The sequence below is a fragment of the Oncorhynchus clarkii genome, chromosome 22 (assembly GCF_045791955.1).
Source record: "Oncorhynchus clarkii lewisi isolate Uvic-CL-2024 chromosome 22, UVic_Ocla_1.0, whole genome shotgun sequence".
Classification (NCBI taxonomy): domain Eukaryota; kingdom Metazoa; phylum Chordata; class Actinopteri; order Salmoniformes; family Salmonidae; genus Oncorhynchus; species Oncorhynchus clarkii.
The window spans coordinates 45,658,738-45,673,224 of NC_092168.1; the positions used below are offsets into that span (position 1 = coordinate 45,658,738).

At 45.2% G+C, this 14,487-nt stretch overlaps 1 protein-coding gene across 1 annotated transcript; it reads left to right on the forward strand.

The window, feature by feature from the left end:
- The first annotated feature begins 13,300 nt into the window (after window positions 1–13,300).
- On the forward strand, window positions 13,301–14,263 carry LOC139380826 (trace amine-associated receptor 13c-like). Its single transcript, XM_071123915.1, has one exon. The coding sequence runs from the start codon at window positions 13,301–13,303 to the stop codon at window positions 14,261–14,263; it is 963 nt and encodes a 320-aa protein (XP_070980016.1).
- Window positions 14,264–14,487: the final 224 nt, after the last annotated feature.

Below are 14,487 nucleotides of genomic sequence, written 5' to 3' on the forward strand. Positions count from 1 at the left end.
AGTCTAAAATGTCATGGTATGCTGTGTTAAAATCTCATGGCTGTAGTGTTAAGATTTCCCTTCACTGAAAGTAAGGGTTCTAGCTCAAACCATTAAAAACTGCCCCAGACCATTATTCCACCCACACCAAACTTTACAGTTGGCACTATGCATTGGGGCAGGTAGCGTTTTCATGTAATCCGCCAAATCCAGATTCGTGAAGTGTGATTCATCACTCCAGAGATGCTTTTTTCACTTCCAGAGCCCAATAACGGAGTGCTTTACACCACTCAATTCGGCACTTGGCATTGCACGGCCATCGAAACCCATTTCATGAAGCTCCTGATGAAGAGTTATTGTGCTGCCGTTGCTTCCAGAGTCAGTTTGGAACTCGGTAGTGAGTGTTGCAACTGAGGACAGAGGAATTTTAATCGCTTCGTTTTGCAGCACTCGGCCTTCCCGTTCTGTGAGCTTGTGTGGCCTACTACTTCGCGACTGAGACATTGTGCTCCTAGATGCTTCCATTAAAAAATAACAGCACTTACAGTTGAACGGGAAAGCTCTAGCAGGGCAGAATTTTTACAAACTGACTGATTGGAAAGGTGGCATCCTATGACGTTGAAAGTCACAAAGCTCTTCAGTAAGCCAATTCTACTGCCAATGTTTGTCTATGGAAATTGCATGGCTGTGTGCTGGAGTTTATACAACTGTCAGCAAAGGGTTTGGCTGAACTAGTCAAATCCACTTTTTGAAGGGGTGTTTTGATACTTTGTGTATTTAGTGTATCTTTGACTAACAATCATGTGAAATTCATATATATACATATATATATATAGCGAGAGAGAGAGAGAGAGAGAGAGATAGAGAGAGAGAGAGAGAGAACTGGGGAAGTGCTTGCAGGTCAAGGAGACACTGGATGAACACAAGAGGGGGTGGCAGGAGCAGATGTGACAACCACAGGAGGGGGCATCTAGCTGGGTCCAGGGTCAGGCAGAAGGTCAAACACAGGGGGTCCAAAAAGGCATCAGTACAGGCACGGAAAAGGCTAGTAACGTCGTCCGGGAGATTAGGCAATAGTTCGATAACAGGAAACCCGATAGGCTAAAGTACAGGCAGGGAATAGGCAAAAGGCATTGTTAGTGAAAAAGGCATTGTTACAGGAAAAACAGAGCTTCGAAAAGACATGTGTCACAAAAAAAACTCACAATGATGGGGTGCATAGAACTGAACTAAATACAGTGCCTTGCGAAAGTATTCGGCCCCCTTGAACTTTGCGACCTTTTGCCACATTTCAGGCTTCAAACATAAAAATATAAAACTGTATTTTTTTGTGAGGAATCAACAACAAGTGGGACACAATCATGAAGTGGAACGACATTTATTGGATATTTCAAACTTTTTTAACAAATCAAAAACTGAAAAAATTCCCTGCTGAAGAAAAGCAGGCCCAAACCATGATGCTGCCACCACCATGTTTGACAGTGGGGATGGTGTGTTCAGGGTGATGAGCTGTGTTGCTTTTACGCCAAACATAACGTTTTGCATTGTTGCCAAAAAGTTCAATTTTGGTTTCATCTGACCAGAGCACCTTCTTCCACATGTTTGGTGTGTCTCCCAGGTGGCTTGTGGCAAACTTTAAACACTTTTTATGGATATCTTTAAGAAATGGCTTTCTTCTTGCCACTCTTCCATAAAGGCCAGATTTGTGCAATATACGACTAATTGTTGTCCTATGGACAGAGTCTCCCACCTCAGCTGTAGATCTCTGCAGTTCATCCAGAGTGATCATGGGCCTCTTGGCTGCATCCCTGATCAGTCTTCTCCTTGTATGAGCTGAAAGTTTAGAGGGATGGCCAGGTCTTGGTAGATTTGCAGTGGTCTGATACTCCTTCCATTTCAATATTATCGCTTGCACAGTGCTCCTTGGGATGTTTAAAGCTTGAGAAATCTTTTTGTATCCAAATCCGGCTTTAAACTTCTTCACAACAGTATCTCGGACCTGCCTGGTGTGTTCCTTGTTCTTCATGATGCTCTCTGCGCTTTTAACGGACCTCTGAGACTATCACAGTGCAGGTGCATTTATACGGAGACTTGATTACACACAGGTGGATTGTATTTATCATCATTAGTAATTTAGGTCAACATTGGATCATTCAGAGATCCTCACTGAACTTCTGGAGAGAGTTTGCTTCACTGAAAGTAAAGGGGCTGAATAATTTTGCACGCCCAATTTTTCAGTTTTTGATTTGTTAAAAAAGTTTGAAATATCCAATAAATGTCGTTCCACTTCAGGATTGTGTCCCACTTGTTGTTGATTCTTCACAAAAAAATACAGTTTTATATCTTCATGTTTGAAGCCTATGTGGTATTGTGCATAGATTGATTAGGAGGGGAAAAAACAATGCAACAAATTTAAGAATAGGGCTGTAACGTAAGAAAATGTTGAAAAAGTCAAGAGGTCTGAATAATTTCCGAATGCACTTTCTGTTTTACTGTTTAGAAATGAAGACACCTTATGTATCTAATCCCCCAATTTGAAGAATTCATAAGAATTTGAACAACTTCGGCAATTTTTCCTCTCAGTGGCGTTGAGGCGGTGGGAGAAGAAGGAACAGGGATGCAGCTTAAGGTCCCGGGCAGAACTTTGGGACAGAACCCCCACTCCTACATCCGAAGCATTGGCCTCCACCACGAACTGACGGGATGTGTCCGGATGAACCAGGATCGGAGCCGTCGTTAAGAAGTTTTTAAGGTCCCAGAACACCCGGTCAGTGGCCATGGATCATGTGAACGGAACCTTTGCAGAGGTGAGGGCAGAGAGAGGGAGGCCAGGGTGCTGTTACCTCGGATAAAGCGACAATAAATGTTGGCGACTTCAGGATGTGTTGCAGTGTTGCAGCTGCACCCTGGACGTAGGCTGAGGCCATTCCACCACAGCTTTCACATTCTCGGGGTCCATCTGGACACTCCCAACAGAGATGATGTAGCCCAGTAAAGGAATAGTGGAGCAATGGAACTCACTTTTCCTGCTTGACAAACAACTAGTTCTCCAGAAGGCGCTGGAGAACCTATCGGACACGGAGCACGTGTTCCTCGGGGGAGCGGGAGAAGACCAGAATATCATCAATGTAGACAAAGAACATCGTTCACCAGAGCCTGGAACACAGCAGGGGAGTTGGCGAGGCCAAAGGGCATGACCAGATATTCGTAGTGGCCGCTGGCTGTGTTGAAGTCGGTCTTCCATTCATCCCCCTCATATCCGCAGCAGGCCGCAGGGTCTGGTCATTGATGTTAAAACGATGGCGCCGACAGAAAGTTGCCTCGCTTCTGGTCCTGAGAAAACTATGCAGTTCTTTGTTTTTTAATGTCTTGTTTCTTACATTGTTAGCCCAGATAATCTCAAGTGTTATTACATAAAGAAAGGAAGGATTCTTTATGTTAGGAAGGATTACATAAGGAAGAACGATTGGATATAAAAGCGATGTTAACTTACCATCATTATGACAAGGAATACGTTTTTCCTGAAACAGATACTTTGTTCGGACCTCCCCCCTGGACATGCAATCTTATCCCAGAGGCCGAAGCAAAACAACGTGGTCGCTGCAAATTTGGCTAGTCATCTAAAACACTCAAACTTTATAGATGCACAATCATGAGCATCCTGTTGGGCTGCATCACCGCCTGCAACGGCAACTGCACTGCCCTCAACCGTAAGGCTCTCCAGAGGGTAGTGTGGTCTGCACAACGCATCACCTGGGGCAAACAACCTGCCCTCCAGGAAATCTACAGCACCTGATGTCACAGGAAGGCCAAAAAGATCATCAAGGACAACAACCATCCGAGCCACTGCCTGTTCACCCCACTATCATCCAGAAGGCGAGGTCAGTACAGGTGCATCAAAGGTGGGACCGAGAGACCGAAAGACAGCTTCAATCTCAAGGCCATCAGACTGTTAAACAGCCATCACTAACAAAGGTATCACTAGTCACTTTAAATAACGCTACTTCAAAAATGTTAACATATACATATGAGATGAGTTGTGTAGGATATATAGTATTCTATACCATCTACTGCATCTTGCCTATGCCGCACGGCCATCGCTCATCCATATATTTATATGTACGTACTCTTATTAATCCCTTTACATTTGTGTGTATCAGGTAGTTGTGAATTTGTTAAAATACTTGTTATATATTACTGCATAGTCAGAACTAGAAACACAAGCATTTCGCTACACATGCAATAACATCTGCTAACCATATGTATGTGACCAATAAAATTGAATTTGATCTGATTTCTAATGACTGACTGCAATCCACACTTTGGTTTTGGTAGTCACTGCCAACAAACACGAATGTTAGCATTTTCAGACAAATACATTACTTCCTTCAGCACACTACGAAACGCCTGATTTGGTAGGCATTTCGTAGACCCAGCTTGGAGAAGACAGTGGTCCCCTGGAGCAGCTTGAAGGCTGAGGAAATGAGTGTTAGCGGATAACGGTTCTTCAGTTGTCCCCAGTAGTCCCCAGCAGTCAATGCACTTCTGCAGGGTCTTGTCCTTCTTCTACACGAAGAAGAACCCTGCGCCAGCGGGAGAGGAGGAGGGACGTTTAAATCCTGTAGCTAGGGTGTCCCCAATCTAAATAAACTCAAATGTATTTATATAGCCCTTCGTACATCAGCTATTATCTCAAAGTGCTGTACAGAAACCCAGCCTAAAACCCCAAACAGCAAGCAATGCAGGTGTAGAACCACGGTGGCTAGGAAAATCTCCCTAGAAAGGCCAAAACCTAGGAAGAAACCTAGAGAGGAACCAGGCTATGTGGGATGGCCAGTCCTCTTCTGGCTGTGCCGGGTGGAGATTATAACAGAACATGGCCAAGATGTTCAAATGTTCAAAAATTACCAGCATGGTCCAATAATAATAAGGCAGAACAGTTGAAACTGGAGCAGCAGCACGGCCAGGTGGACTGGGGACAGCAAGGAGTCATCATGTCAGGTAGTCCTGAGGCATGGTCCTATTGCTCAGGTCCTCCGAGAGAGAGAAAGAAAGAGAGAAAGAGAGAATTAGAGAGAGCACACTTAAAGTCACACAGGACACTGAATAGGACAGGAGAAGTACTTCAGATATAACAAACTGACCCTAGCCCCCGGACACATAAACTACTGCAGCATAAATACTGGAGGCTGAGACAGGAGGGGTCAGGAGACACTGTCTAGTTCTCAATAGCCTTGGTCTCTGGTCCCGACAATGAGTACAGACGTCCCCCGGGGCATGGCAGAACAAACTCCAGCCCATGATAGCACCCGTAGAACAGTTGATGAGTGGAATGTGTCGCTGGAGTCAGGAGAATCCCAACACCATGGGAATCTGGAGGGACGTGATGAGCGGGAACTGAATGGTCTCGCTCTGTTTCCCTGACACACGTAGGTTGATGGGAGTGGTGTTATTGGTGACCCGACCTATAGAGCGCACGTCCAGCACTCTAACATCCATGGGAATGGAGAGGGGCTGAGTGGGGATGTTCAGCTCGGTGTGGCGTCCAGAAAGCTCTCATCGGCCCCTGAGTCAATGAGAACCCAGAGAGATTTGGACTGGTACCCCCACAGCAGAATGACAAGCAGAAAAGTTCTCCATATGGCCCACCAGAGTACTCACTCCCTGGAGAGCCTGGTCCTGTACCGGGCACTATAATATAAAATGACCAAAAGTCCCGCAATACAGACAGCTCCTTGTCCTGATCCTGTGTTGCCGTTCTGCTGGTGACAGCCCAGCTCTGCCTAGTTGCATGGTGTCGGGAAACAGTGCCTCTGCCCTTTTCGGTGACTCTTGAGGAAGGTCCGGAATCGTTGAGTGCTCTCGGCCACGGGACTGTCGGGGACTTCCAGGATGGCTCGAAGGCGAGGTGGAATTTCTGGACGAGTGAGTGACATCGAATTCCCTGCTCATTTGTCATTCCAGCAATCGCCCATTGATGTGGATGGTCAAAGCGATGAGTGAGCCAAGATCTGTGGGTATCTCCTGAGCCGCAAGCTCGTTCTCAACCTCCTCCGAGACGCCGTGCAAGAACATGTCGAATAATGCTTCTGGGCTCCACGCACTCTCCGTTGCCAAAGTGCGGAAACAAACAAGACAAAATGGCACAGACAGAGAGGAAACACAGGTACAAATACACAGGGGATAATGAGGAAGAAGGGTGACACCTGGAGGGGGGTGGACACAATCACAAAGAAAGGTGAAACAGATCAGGGTGTGACACAAACATGTCAGTATAGAGACAAAGTGGAATCGCAATTCAGCGGCTCAGACACAGGATTTATTAATGATTCAGTTCAGATTGATATTTTTATAGTCTATGGAATCTTCCTATGGAATGCCACTATTTTGATTGCATTTGCTATTAGCATGTACACCATAAATGTATGCTATCTCATCAACTTCACTACTGTCAACTTTTCTACACACTGACCAATTGACTTGTGGCGTGCCATCATGTTTCCTGAGTTTGTGGATTATGGTCCAAACTGAGCTCTGACATCGACCCAAACATTTAGTTTTACACAGTTTCCAAACTAAAAAGCCTTTGAGTGACCAAAACATCACCCATGCTATATTTTCCCCATTAAAATGCTCTGTTAAGTAAATGCACCTTTTCTCTCATCTCTAATGATCAGTCAGGCTGAAGGACAGGCTAGGTGGGCACAGAAACATCCAATCCTGTCATACATTACATCATGCTTTCACAAATGATTTGTTAATCCAACCATTTGTTCACTTGTGTATGTTTTGTTGGTGGTTGTGGTGATGTGTGTGTGTGTGTGTGTGTGTGTGTGTGTGTGTGTGTGTGTGTGTGTGTGTGTGTGTGTGTGTGTGTGTGTGTGTGTGTGTGTGTGTGTGTGTGTGTGTGTGTGTGTGTGCAGAGAGACTCCAGGGAGGGGAGTTTCTGTCAGTAACTCAGGTATAAATATAGAGGCAGAGCTCAGAGTTTCTCAGAAGGTGGACCTGACAGGGTCACACACAGGACCAAGCAGGAGCAGGACCTCAGCATTTTTACTTTTCAATACAAATGGAGACACATGAAGATGTTCAATACTGTTTTCGAGACAGAAACTCTTCTTGCAGAAAGGCTTTGCTATCGACATCTATCTACATAACACTGTACATCTTCTTCTCATTGATTTCGGCAGTTACAGTATTTTTTAATCTACTGGTGATCATCTCCATCTCTCATTTCAAGCAGCTCCACACTACTGATATAGTTTTGTTCAACAGGTGTTGTAATTATTTCACGTAACAATACACTGACATGACTCATCTCACTGTTGTCATCATAGGTACATGTGGTGTTGATAAAGAATGATTTGCCTGGATTGGAATGGAATGACTTGGAGAAGGCATAAGAAGGCATAAGCTTATAAAGCCTCCACATTGACTCTGGACCGGTATCCCCTGCATATAGCCTCCACATTGACTCTGTACCGGTACCCCCTGTATATAGCCTCCACATTGACTCTGTACCGTAATACCCTGTATATAGCCTCCACATTGACTCTGGACCGGTACCCCCTGTATATAGCCTCCACATTGACTCTGTACCGTAATACCCTGTATATAGCCTCCACATTGACTCTGGACCGGTACCCCCTGTATATAGCCTCCACATTGACTCTGGACCGGTATCCCCTGTATATAGCCTCCACATTGACTCTGTACCGGTACCCCCTGTATATAGCCTCCACATTGACTCTGTACCGTAATACCCTGTATATAGCCTCCACATTGACTCTGGACCGGTATCCCCTGTATATAGTCTCCACATTGACTCTGTACCGGTACCCCCTGTATATAGCCTCCACATTGACTCTGTACCGGTACCCCCTGTATATAGTCTCCACATTGACTCTGGACCGGTACCCCCTGTATATAGCATCCACATTGACTCTGTACCGTAATACCCTGTATATAGGCTCCACATTGACTCTGTACCGGTACCCCCTGTATATAGCCTCCACATTGACTCTGTACCGTAATACCCTGTATATAGCCTCCACATTGACTCTGGACCGGTATCCCCTGTATATAGTCTCCACATTGACTCTGTACCGGTACCCCCTGTATATAGCCTCCACATTGACTCTGTACCGGTACCCCCTGTATATAGTCTCCACATTGACTCTATACCGGTACCCCCTGTATATAGCCTCCACATTAACTCTGTACCGGTACTCCCTGTATATAGCCTCCACATTGACTCTGTACCGGTACCCCCTGTATATAGCCTCCACATTGACTCTGGACCGGTATCCCCTGGATATAGCCTCCACATTGACTCTGTACCGTAATACCCTGTATATAGCCTCCACATTGACTCTGGACCGGTACCCCCTGTATATAGCATCCACATTGACTCTGTACCGTAATACCCTGTATATAGGCTCCACATTGACTCTGGACCGGTATCCCCTGTATATAGCCTCCACATTGACTCTGTACCGGTACTCCCTGTATATAGCCTCCACATTGACTGTGTACCGGTACCCCCTGTATATAGCCTCCACATTGACTCTGGACCGGTATCCCCTGTATATAGCCTCCACATTGACTCTGTACCGGTACCCCCTGTATATAGCCTCCACATTGACTCTGTACCGTAATACCCTGTATATAGCCTCCACATTGACTCTGTACCGGTACCCCCTGTATATAGCCTCCACATTGACTCTGTACCGTAATACCCTGTATATAGCCTCCACATTGACTCTGTACCGGTATCCCCTATATATAGCCTCCACATTGACTCTATACCGGTATCCCCTGTATATAGCCTCCACATTGACTCTGTACCGGTATCCCCTGTATATAGCCTCCACATTGACTCTGCACCGGTACCCCCTGTATATAGCCTCCACATTGACTCTGTACCGGTACCCCTTGTATATAGCCTCCACATTGACTCTGTACCGGTACCCCCTGTATATAGCCTCCACATTGACTCTGTACCGGTATCCCCTGTATATAGCCTCCACATTGACTCTTTACCGGTATCCCCTGTATATAGCCTCCACATTGACTCTTTACCGGTATCCCCTGTATATAGCCTCCACATTGACTCTGTACCGTAATACCCTGTATATAGCCTCCACATTGACTCTGTACCGGTATCCCCTGTATATAGCCTCCACATTGACTCTGTACCGGTATCCCCTGTATATAGCCTCCACATTGACTCTGTACCGGTATCCCCTGTATATAGCCTCCACATTGACTCTGCACCGGTACCCCCTGTATATAGCCTCCACATTGACTCTGTACCGGTACCCCTTGTATATAGCCTCCACATTGACTCTGTACCGGTACCCCCTGTATATAGCCTCCACATTGACTCTGTACCGGTATCCCCTGTATATAGCCTCCACATTGACTCTGTACCGGTATCCCCTGTATATAGCCTCCACATTGACTCTGTACCGGTATCCCCTGTATATAGCCTCCACATTGACTCTGCACCGGTACCCCCTGTATATAGCCTCCACATTGACTCTGTACCGGTACCCCTTGTATATAGCCTCCACATTGACTCTGTACCGGTACCCCCTGTATATAGCCTCCACATTGACTCTGTACCGGTATCCCCTGTATATAGCCTCCACATTGACTCTGTACCGGTATCCCCTGTATATAGCCTCCACATTGACTCTTTACCGGTATCCCCTGTATATAGCCTCCACATTGACTCTGTACCGGTACCCCCTGTATATAGCCTCCACATTGACTCTGTACCGGTATCCCCTGTATATAGCCTCCACATTGACTCTGTACCGGTACCCCCTGTATATAGCCTCCACATTGACTCTGTACCGGTACCCCCTGTATATAGCCTCCACATTGACTCTGTGCCGGTACCCCCTGTATATAGCCTCCACATTGACTCTGTACCGGTACCCCCTGTATATAGCCTCCACATTGACTCTGTACCGGTACCCCCTGTATATAGCCTCCACATTGACTCTGTACCGGTACCCCCTGTATATAGCCTCCACATTGACTCTGTACCGGTACCCCCTGTATATAGCCTCCACATTGACTCTGTACCGGTACCCCCTGTATATAGCCTCCACATTGACTCTGTACCGGTACCCCCTGTATATAGCCTCCACATTGACTCTTTACCGGTACCCCCTGTATATAGCCTCCACATTGACTCTGTACCGGTATCCCCTGTATATAGCCTCCACATTGACTCTGTAGCGGTATCCCCTGTATATAGCCTCCACATTGACTCTGTACCGGTACCCCTGTATATAGCCTCCACATTGACTCTGTACCGGTACTCCCTGTATATAGCCTCCACATTGACTCTGTACCGGTACCCCCTGTATATAGCCTCCACATTGACTCTGTACCGGTACCCCCTGTATATAGCCTCCACATTGACTCTGTACCGGTACCCCCTGTATATAGCCTCCACATTGACTCTGTACCGGTATCCCCTGTATATAGCCTCCACATTGACTCTGTACCGGTACCCCCTGTATATAGCCTCCACATTGACTCTGTACCGGTACCCCCTGTATATAGCCTCCACATTGACTCTGTACCGGTACCCCCTGTATATAGTCTCCACATTGACTCTGTACCGGTACCCCCTGTATATAGCCTCCACATTGACTCTGTACCGGTACTCCCTGAATATAGCCTCCACATTGACTCTGTACCGGTACCCCCTGTATATAGCCTCCACATTGACTCCGGACCGGTATCCCCTGTATATAGCCTCCACATTGACTCTGTACCGTAATACCCTGTATATAGCCTCCACATTGACTCTGGACCGGTATCCCCTGTATATAGCCTCCACATTGACTCTGTACCGGTACTCCCTGTATATAGCCTCCACATTGACTCTGTACCGGTACCCCCTGTATATAGCCTCCACATTGACTCTGGACCGGTATCCCCTGTATATAGCCTCCACATTGACTCTGTACCAGTACCCCCTGTATATAGCCTCCACATTGACTCTGTACCGTAATACCCTGTATATAGCCTCCACATTGACTCTGGACCGGTATCCCCTGTATATAGCCTCCACATTGACTCTGTACCGGTACCCCCTGTATATAGCCTCCACATTGACTCTGTACCGTAATACCCTGTATATAGCCTCCACATTGACTCTGGACCGGTATCCCCTGTATATAGCCTCCACATTGACTCTGGACCGGTATCCTCTGTATATAGCCTCCACATTGACTCTGGACCGGTACCCCCTGTATATAGCCTCCACATTGACTCTGTACTGGTACCCCCTGTATATAGCCTCCACATTGACTCTGTACCGTAATACCCTGTATATAGCCTCCACATTGACTCTGTACCGGTACCCCCTTTATATAGCCTCCACATTGACTCTGTACCGGTATCCCCTGTATATAGCCTCCACATTGACTCTGTGCCGGTACTCCTTATATATAGCCTCCGCATTGACTCTGTACCGGTACCCCCTGTATATAGCCTCCACATTGACTCTGGACCGGTATCCCCTGTATATAGCCTCCACATTGACTCTGTACCGGTACCCCCTGTATATAACCTCCACATTGACTCTGTACCGGTACTCCCTGTATATAGCCTCCACATTGACTCTGTACCGGTATCCCCTGTATATAGCCTCCACATTGACTCTGTACCGGTACCCCCTGTATATAGCCTCCACATTGACTCTGTACCGGTATCCCCTGTATATAGCCTCCACATTGACTCTGTACCGGTACCCCCTGTATATAGCCTCCACATTGACTCTGTACCGGTACCCCCTGTATATAGCCTCCACATTGACTCTGTACCGGTATCCCCTGTATATAGCCTCCACATTGACTCTGTACCGGTATCCCCTGTATATAGCCTCCACATTGACTCTGTACCGGTACTCCCTGTATATAGCCTCCACATTGACTCTGTACCGGTACTCCCTGTATATAGCCTCCACTTTGACTCTGTACCGGTACCCCCTGTATATAGCCTCCACATTGACTCTGTACCGGTACCCCCTGTATATAGCCTAGCTGTTGTTATTTTACTGCTGCTCTTTAATTATTTCTTACTGTTATTTTTTTACTTATCTATTTTTCACTTAACACTTATTTTTTCTTAAAACTTCATTGTTGGTTAACGGCTTGTAAGTACGCAATTCACTGTTCAGCAAAGAATAAAATGTGGTTTCATATGATTTGAATTGGAGAAAATGTACCTTTTCTTTCTATCAGTAACTCAGGGATAAACAGAAAGGCAGAGCTAAGAGTCTGTCAGAAGGTGGACCTGACAGGGTCACACACAGGACCAAGCAGGAGCAGGACCTCACTATTTTTACATTTTATTACAAATGGAGAAACATGAAGATGTTCAATACTGTTTTCAGGACAGAAACTCTTCTTGCAGAAAGGCTTTGCTATCGACATCTATCTACATAACACTGTACATCTTCTTCTCATTGATTTCAGCAGTTACAGTATTGTTGAACCTACTGGTGATCATCTCCATCTCTCACTTCAAGCAGGACTATATAAATAAATACATTTGATTTAAACAAACAAGACGAACTGGCACAGACAGACAGAACACACAGGTATAAATACACAGGAGATAATGAGGAAGAAGGGCGACACCCAGAGGTGGGTGGACACAATCACATTGACAGATGAAACAGATCAGGGTGTGACACAAACAGGAAACATGTCAGTATAGAGACAAAGTGGAGTCGCAATTCAGCGGCTCAGACACGGGATTTATTAATAATTCAGTTCAGATCGACATTTTTATAGTCTATGGAATGTTCCTGTCGAATGCCACTATTTTGATTGCATTTGCTATTAGCATCTCATCAACTTCCTATTGTCAACTTTCCTACACACTGACCATGCCCTCATCAGGCTAGGTGGTCACAGCATCATCCAATCCTGTCATACGTTACATCATGCTTTCACAAATTATTTGTTTATCCAACCATTTGTTAATTTGTGTGTGTTTCGTTGGTGGTTGTGGTGGTGGTGTGTGTGTGTGTGTGTGTGTGTGTGTGTGTGTGTGTGTGTGTGTGTGTGTGTGTGTGTGTGTGTGTGTGTGTGTGTGTGTGTGTGTGTGTGTGTGTGTGTGTGTGTGTGTGTGTGTGTGTGCAGAGAGACTCCAGGGAGGGGAGTTTCTGTTCGTAACTCAGGGATAAATAGAGAGGCAGAGCTCAGAGTTTGTCAGAAGGCGGACCTGACAGGGTCACACACAGGACCAAGCAGGAGCAGGACCTCAGCATTTTTACTTTTTATTACAAATGGAGAAACATGAAGATGTTCAATACTGTTTTCAGGACAGAAACTCTTCTTGCATAAAGGCTTTTCTATCGACATCTATCTACATAACACTGTACATCTTCTTCTCATTGATTTCAGCAGTTACAGTATTGTTGAACCTACTGGTGATCATCTCCATCTCTCACTTCAAGCAGCTCCACACTCCAACCAACCTGCTCATAGTCTCTCTCTCTGCATCAGATCTCCTGGTGGGATTGATTGTGATACCAGTAATGACTGTAGCAATAATGGAATCATGCTGGGGTTTTGGGGAACATTTCTGTGTGTTTCAGATCTACATTGCTTCTGTATGTACTTCTTTATCTCTGGGCAATTTGGTCTTGATATCTATAGACCGCTATGTTGCTGTGTGTGATCCCTTATTGTACCACTCTAAAATAACAATAACAAGAATCACGTGTTGTATTTCCATTACCTGGTGTTGTTGTATCATATACCGTGCTGCTATTGTAAAAAACTTTGTCAATGTACAGGTACCAAGTAGGTGTTTGAAAGAATGTACTACTTTTGAAGGGTCAATCTGGGTTAATTTCACTGACCTTGTTATTACAATGGTTGTCCCGTGCTCTGTTATTATAACACTTTATATGAAAATCTTTGTGGTGGCCAGATCACAGTCCAGAAAGGTATTTTCAAAAGAGGCTGCCAGTGTGACTGGTGTTAAAACTGTACAGGCAAATAAGTCTGAGAGAAAAGCAGCAAAAACTCTATCTATTGTTGTTTTCAACTATTTCATTTGTTGGATTCCAACACTATTTGTTTTCTATTCATTTTCCATTTTAAGTGATAATTTCTTATCATATTTAATCAGTTTTCTGGCATTTGTTAATTCCTTAATTAATCCAATAATTTATGCTTTCCTTTATCCATGGTTTAAAGTGACAACTAAACTTATTTTAACTTTAAAGATAAGACATTCATAGTTCCTATAATATGATTCCCTAGTTCGGCAAAGATAGGTTTGATATAGTTTTGTTCTTCAATTGTTGTAATTATTTCATGTAACAATACACTGACTTGACTTATCTCAGTGTTGTCATCATAGATGCATGTAGTGTTGATACAGAATGATTTGTCTGGATTGGAATGGAATGACTTGGAGAAGGCATAAGAAGGCATAAGCTTATAAAGGACAATGTTGTCATTG

Bases quoted from the DNA above. Each gene is read 5' to 3' on its own strand.
- LOC139380826 (XM_071123915.1), top strand. From the start codon at position 13,301: ATGGAGAAACATGAAGATGTTCAATACTGTTTTCAGGACAGAAACTCT.